Source organism: Solanum tuberosum, unplaced genomic scaffold (genome assembly GCF_000226075.1).
Source record: "Solanum tuberosum cultivar DM 1-3 516 R44 unplaced genomic scaffold, SolTub_3.0 scf00105, whole genome shotgun sequence".
NCBI classification, from domain to species: domain Eukaryota; kingdom Viridiplantae; phylum Streptophyta; class Magnoliopsida; order Solanales; family Solanaceae; genus Solanum; species Solanum tuberosum.
Genome location: NW_006239031.1, coordinates 830,522 through 837,189, shown reverse-complemented (window position 1 = coordinate 837,189; position 6,668 = coordinate 830,522). Strand labels below are relative to the sequence as shown.

Here is a 6,668-nt window from a genome sequence, read left to right as displayed (position 1 = left end):
CGGGCCCATTATCCACCGAGTTTAGAAAGCTGTGATTTGTCCAAAGGGCGGGTCACAAACGGATTTCTCGGTCATAAAAAAAAATAAAAAAAATAAAAAATCATGTGCAATAACTAAGTTGCACCAAAAGGCTAGTAAAATAAGACATCTTTATTTACGCTATGTAAATTTCTCCTATGACCTTCAAAAATTCTGTCATTCCAACTCCATCATTTTAAACCTCTTTTACTGCTAATCAAAAGATCTCTGAGGGCCAGCGGCACAAAGTTCGGAACTCAGTTAATAATTGGCCCGCAGTCCTCTACCTTTCTCCACTTAATACCAAGCTTTAGTCTGTGGTGAGGGCCATCCGCGACGTGCGCCTAACCCACACATTATGTGCTACTCTCTTACCACTAGATCAAAGCCCTGGAGCAACTCCATAATCCAAATATATCTTATGAAAATCATGTGAAATGCACAATTCAATCACACCTAATGCCAAGCTCTCAAACAAAATTAATGAATCAGCTACTTATTGGAGTCAGAAGAAACAATATAATCATGCCACAATTTCCTCCCATAGGTCATTCAGGATGAGCTTCAAATGGAAGTGCAACCTACTACTTCCAATTCATGACTGAGCCAGTCTAACTCAATGAGTTTCTTAATGCTGGATTTCATAAGGGCAGAGGTTAGAGTCTCATAACAAGAAGGCAGTGTCGACAAGTGTTGCAAGTTTACAGATTCTCTAATAGAGGAAAAAGGGAAGCTCCACTCCGGTGTGGAGGCTTCTGTAGCGAATCTTGAGAACACTGAAGGAACACAATCAATCTAATGCAGCAGACAACTCCCCATGGAGTAGTAAGGTCAGCTCTTGGCACTATTGCAACAGACTCAAGTATGTGGTCTGCCTATCCAGAAAGGGAGCATAGCTGGTTCAGCCAACTTTGAAGGTAAAAATGGCATGTTCTTCTTATGAACTAAGTTTATACATGACAACTTTACTGGTTTAGAAGAACCATCAATAGTTGGATCTGGGGCAACAGGTCATAATACTTCCAATTAATCATAGTAACAAACACGGAATCACTTCTAATATTTCATCACATTACCCAACAGATATAAGGTAGGGGGGGACCAAAACATAATTAGAATGGTCTTGTTCTTGAAACAACTCTGAGACTTTCCGTTTCTTAGTGCCACAAACTAGAAGGTCCTAGATCAATGGATTTATACGTTGAGAAATCATTCAAAATAATCTATAACTACATAATCCATTATCAATTTGCATGACGACAAAGTAATCTAGGACTGACTTAATTAGTCCAAGATGTGTTGAAGATCATATAATTCAGCTTTGCAGTTTCGAAAGGATTGTGTCAGTTGTATGTAAGACATATAAATAACGGAGAGAAGAAGCTACCTTCTCTATGTTTTCTTCATTAAGCTCAAGGCCAGTTTCTTCATCTGGTACTGCTTCAACCGCAACAATCTCTGGTATCTTTTCCATCAAACGACGTTCAATTCCCAATTTCATTGTCGTGACTGAACTTGGACAGGATCCACACGCTCCTTGTAGTTTTAGCTTTACAACATTGCCATCAATTTCATGCAATGCAACGTTTCCTCCATCTGAAATCAGATATGGTCGAATTTCATCCAGCACACTCTCAATGTTTTCTGAAGTTAGCGGTAACTCTACTACTGAATTTGGCTCTACTGCTGAATTTGGAGTTGCAACAGCCTTTACAACTGCACCAAGAGCCAACAAGCAAATCATTTCAGATTCTACAGAGAATCTCAAAACATTTATTAGCAAGGTTGAAACTACTACCGATAGCTCTATGTATTCCATCGAACAAAGAACAATAACATTGTGACCTAATCTTAAAAACCAACAGGCTAAGCTAATAAGAACCTTTGTTATCCTTTCCGGTATATTAATATAGAAGAGATAAATTTAGGGCCTTGTGGTTTCCAATCATCCAAGTAAGTGATTATCTGAAAATTCATTACAAACTAATCAATTTCAATAATATAACAGTTAGTTAATTCCACAGAAGGCTAAAATCTTTTAACATATTGGTTCTGAACATAAAAATGATTTAAGCAAAATTTCCAATTAAAACACGTAGCAAGGAAAAAAATCCCCATATTTTTCGGTACAAGCTATAATATAAAATACAAATTAACGATATTGTATTCATGAAGGTAAAAGGAAACAAAAAGCACACCTCGATACTGTGAAGCTCTACGCAGGGAGCGCGGTGATGAATTGGGCCTTGTCCGAGAGGAAACTCGAGTTCCAAAGAAACCCGAAATCTGCAGAGTAAAGGCAGATGGTTAGGCAAATGAAAAAAGACAAAATTCGACGGCAAGACTAAAGATATACCTTGAGAGGAGGAGGAGGAAGAAAGAGAGTGGCGGTGGAAGAAGAAGGAGAGCATGATGAAGATGAAGATGAAGATGGAGAATCTAGGGTTTGGAAACTTCTAGAAACATATGAAGAAGAAGGAGTTGGAGGATTCAATAGCATGGCTGATTGCATCTCTTTGTATCAAATTATCCAATTAAATCAAATTCACCAACTGCAAATTTGATGATTGTTTCTGAAAATCACAAACAGTTTGATTGCTTTCTCTCACTTCCCTTCTTGTTTTTTTTTGTTTTCTATTTGTATTTTGTGGACCGGAAAATTTAATTTATTTTTTGTGTGTCCATCTCTATTTTTGTTTTGCTCTCATTTTTATACTCTTTTTTTTCTCACCCGATGTTCGGAGCCACATTAGAGCTCCAACTAAATTTGGATCGCGCTCTGCAGGGCCCATTTGGGAATGACGCTCCCAATAAAATTTTCTCCATACCCAAGGCTCGAACCCGAGACCTCTGGTTAAGGGTGAAACACTCTCACCAGTGCACCACAACTCATGCTGGTCTCATTTTTATACTTGCCACTCACTCTATCCGTCCATTTTAAATTTTTAATCGTGTGAAGTCAATTTAATTAATTTTTAAAGTTAAATTAATTTGATTAATTTATTATATAGCTATTCAAAAATTATACGAAAAATACAATAAATTGTAATTTTTTGTATATTAATATGATGAAAAATACTCCCTCCGTCCACTATTATTTGTCAGGTATACTAAAACTAGTTGTCCAAAATTAATTGTCATTCAAGAAACAATTAGTCACTTTTTTTCTAATTCTGCCCTTAATAATTACCTAACTACTGGTTTCAAAAAGTAGTAATTTTAAAGTTACAAGACTATTTTAATGTGAAAAAAATTGCTTTTATAGTTGTCAAAAAGTACAAATCATTTTAATAATGATTGATAGTAGGGTTATATTAGTCAAATTGCACCTTATATTAAATTTTTTTCAAGGGTTGTGCATGATCTTATCCTGACAAACAATAATGGACAGAGGGAGTACATCGTAAAATGTTGATCAAAATTCTTATAAGTTTAACTCTAAAAAAAAGGAAAATATAACAATTATAAGTAGACGGAGAAAATATTAGGTTTTGGAGCATGTTTGGATTTGTCTTTTCTACCGGAATTTTTTTATATAAAATCGCAGTTGTACCATCACTAAAAAAGAAAACGAAAAATACTTTGATGCCCCCTACTTTTGTAATAGTTCTCCTTCTAATTAAAAATTTTCTTTTTACCTCTACAATGACTTATGCAATTTTCCATTAAAAATGAAGAATTAGGTTCTTCTTAATTTTAGCTAGGATAATTTACATTCTACCATAATTTCTTTCCACACTTTGTTGTACTCTTGATCGGAAAAACAAAACTAATAATGAAATCATTTTTCTCGAATTTCCCTTCAAAATTTTATGATTTCAGGTTATATAGTATATTATATATATACAGTATAAGTATTTTCAGTAATATATTACTCCATGTTGTGTGCATGCGCACATTACCTTCGAGTAATTTAACTGTATAAATATTTTACCCAAAACATAAAATTCAAATTAGCTCATACACATATAAAACAGGAATAACAAAGTAGTACTCCTTCTAGAACATTGACACATGGAAATATTGAAAAATGATGAAATATAAAACTTTGAGAGGAACCAAAAAAAGAGCATCACTATACACAAACACACGAATTAAAAAGATTATGGTGTTTCCTCAAGCTTGAATCTCAACGAAAAATCCAGAAGACGAAGAAAAATTAAGTTACATCAAGCAACGATATATAGTAATTAGTGTAGTTCTTCTCATTATTATTTCTCTTCATTTCAGAAAAGATGAGAAGAAGCAAAAAGTGGATTATCAACACTAGTAGAACTTCTTTTTTTCCTTGAGAACAACTCTGCAACAAGTGGAATGATAGGCTTCTTCTTCATTGTCTTCTTTTTTTCCTTTTTCTTCCCAAGCAAACCTAGATCTGTTTCTCCAATTGTTAACATCTCTGCTAATGTTGGTGATGATGATTCCCATTTCACTGATCTCATTTCCTTTTTCTTATAGCCATAATCTTCGTTGTTGACTTTCACTGATTTTGCTGCTGCCATTGCACCTGCATGCGTCACTCGCAATATATATATGTATGTTGTTAGTTATAAAAATTTCAAATATAATAATAATGTTTATTAAGTAATTATTAAAATTATGGATCTGTCTCTAACCTGCGTGAGCTGCTTCAGCATGAGCCAATTTCGACATGTTCTTATGAAGCTCTGCGTTTAAAGAAGCTAATGCGATTTCAGTTTCAGATTCTCTTGCTTTCATAAGCTTCAATTCTGCCTTTGTTTCTTCGAGCTCAGTTTCTAGCTTCTTCAGTGCTTCCACAACAATAGGATCATTCAAATCTTGAGGACTTGGTGAAGAAGCAGATTTCCATGACGTGGCACTTATAACAATTTCTTGAGAATTAGCACTTGTAGGAGAATAATTGTTTGTATTCCATGGACTTTCTTGAGTTGGAAATGTGAAAGGCTTTGGAGAATAGATTTCTTTAGCCAGAAATCGTTCACCGAAGATGGCTACGGCTTCTTTGACGGAGCGAAAAGGGCGTGAAGAATCCACGTTGGAATGATAATCCATGACTGATGATTTTGGTGTTATTTCCATGGTGTTTGAATTTGTTTGAGAGATTGAGAGATATGGAAAGGAGAGAGATATGTGAGACAATATTATTATTATTATTATTATTGGATCATGATTGCTATAAGGTTGGAAGGTTTGATGAGTTTTCTTTGCTTTTACTTCAAATATATTCAGTTATAAGAGATTTTGATAATGGAGATTGGTCTAGCTAGTGTGGGGTGGTGTGTATATGTAAGTAGTCTAATGGCCAGCTGGTGAATTAGAGATCATATATATGGATATAGAGAGATACTGTTGTTTGAAGGTTAAGTTTTTTAGGGATTTTGAAGTTGGAAGAAGTTGACTCCTCAACTACCAAGCAAATGAATTAAGGTTTTATCTTTCTTTTTTTATTTGTTCCCGAGGTTTGATATCTGTATTAAATCTCGATTAATTTAAATTTACATCATGTAAAATCTATTAAAGGAAGTAAGTATGCTTCCTAACAGATTTTTTCGTATAAAGAGCTCAACAAAACAAAGATCTCTTAATAAGAATAGAAGAATCCTATATATCTATCTCAACACTACTCTTACACTCTGTTTGAATCATTGTTACTCATTGTTTCATAATGTATTGTATTGTATTGTACTCTATTGTGTTGTATTGTATGCTAGATACAATGTTTGGTTAGACTGTATTGTTTGTTGGTTTGACTGTATCGTATTGTATATATTGTAATTTATAAATTTACTAAAATATCCTTAATTATTCTAAGGTAGAAGGTTTGACTATAATTAAATAATTAAAGGTAAAGGGTAAAATAGTATTATGAAATATTATGTAAAGATATAATTGAAAAAAGAAATTAAGTAACAATGGAAACACCAAATTGGTTGTTCCATAAAATGGGGGTTTTCATTGTTACGTAACAACGGAATTTAACAATACAATACAATACATACATTTTAAGTAACAATCAAAACAAACATTGTAGGTATAGTAACCATACAATACAATACAATGGGTAACAATGATCCAAACAGAGTGTTAAATAGTACTAATAAGATTTTTATTTAGTACTCCCTTCGTCCTATTAATGTGACACTATTTGACTTGATACGATATTTAAGAAAAAAAGAAAGATTTTTGGAACTTGTGGTTTAAAACAATTTTTAGATATTTATGTGGTTAAAAATCATTTTCATGAAGGGTAAAATGGATATTTTAATGTTTAATTGTTTCTAATTATAATAAGATGATATTCTTTTTTAGATAGACTAAAAAAGAAAGAGTGTCAGGTAAAATAGGAAACGAAAAGAGTAGTATTTAACTCACATATACACAGGGAGTGCCAACAAAATGTACTTATTTTAACATGTTGTGATTAATTATTTATCTTGTTTTTAAATTATGTGTCACTAAAAATAATTGACGACTTAAAAGATATTTTTATATTATCAGTATAGCTAAATTAAACTACTTTAAGTATGCAATAATAACGGTATGAATTACGTACGTACTTTAAGAAGTAGCATATCTCCATCCATTTTCTTCTTACGGTGGTTACGTATTAACATATTGCAGCCTTTTGTCTTCATAAGCAACATGCAAATTTTTGTTGATAAAAATAC

The 6,668-nt window shown here is 33.1% G+C and overlaps 2 protein-coding genes across 2 annotated transcripts in view; both read right to left on the bottom strand.

Annotated features, from left to right (window-relative positions):
* The window catches only part of LOC102596224 (nifU-like protein 2, chloroplastic), a 4,448-nt gene extending 1,768 nt beyond the window's left edge, over nucleotides 1-2,680 (bottom strand). Inside the window, exons 1-3 of the mRNA XM_006349281.2 lie at nucleotides 2,375-2,680; nucleotides 2,217-2,304; nucleotides 1,406-1,734 (exon numbers count right to left, since the gene is read on the bottom strand). Coding sequence (XP_006349343.1) covers nucleotides 1,406-1,734; nucleotides 2,217-2,304; nucleotides 2,375-2,530 — 573 coding nt within the window. The 5' untranslated portion in view covers nucleotides 2,531-2,680. The remainder of the gene's footprint in view (nucleotides 1-1,405; nucleotides 1,735-2,216; nucleotides 2,305-2,374) is intronic.
* A 1,326-nt stretch (nucleotides 2,681-4,006) lies between these two features.
* On the bottom strand, nucleotides 4,007-5,273 carry LOC102599164 (WEB family protein At3g51220). The gene is made up of 2 exons (XM_006349365.2): nucleotides 4,635-5,273; nucleotides 4,007-4,525 (listed from the first exon to the last, which is right to left on the bottom strand). The coding sequence occupies exons 1-2, from the start codon at nucleotides 5,077-5,079 to the stop codon at nucleotides 4,245-4,247; spliced, it is 726 nt and encodes a 241-aa protein (XP_006349427.2). The 5' UTR covers nucleotides 5,080-5,273; the 3' UTR covers nucleotides 4,007-4,244.
* Nucleotides 5,274-6,668: the final 1,395 nt, after the last annotated feature.

What these genes read in the sequence shown, in the direction of transcription:
- LOC102599164 (XM_006349365.2), bottom strand. Translation starts at nt 5,079, where the DNA reads ATGGAAATAACACCAAAATCATCAGTCATGGATTATCATTCCAACGTG. An exon ending in TGCTGAAGCAGCTCACGCAG is followed by an intron (nt 4,526 to 4,634) that starts GTTAGAGACAGA and finishes TGACGCATGCAG; the next exon opens with GTGCAATGGCAGCAGCAAAA.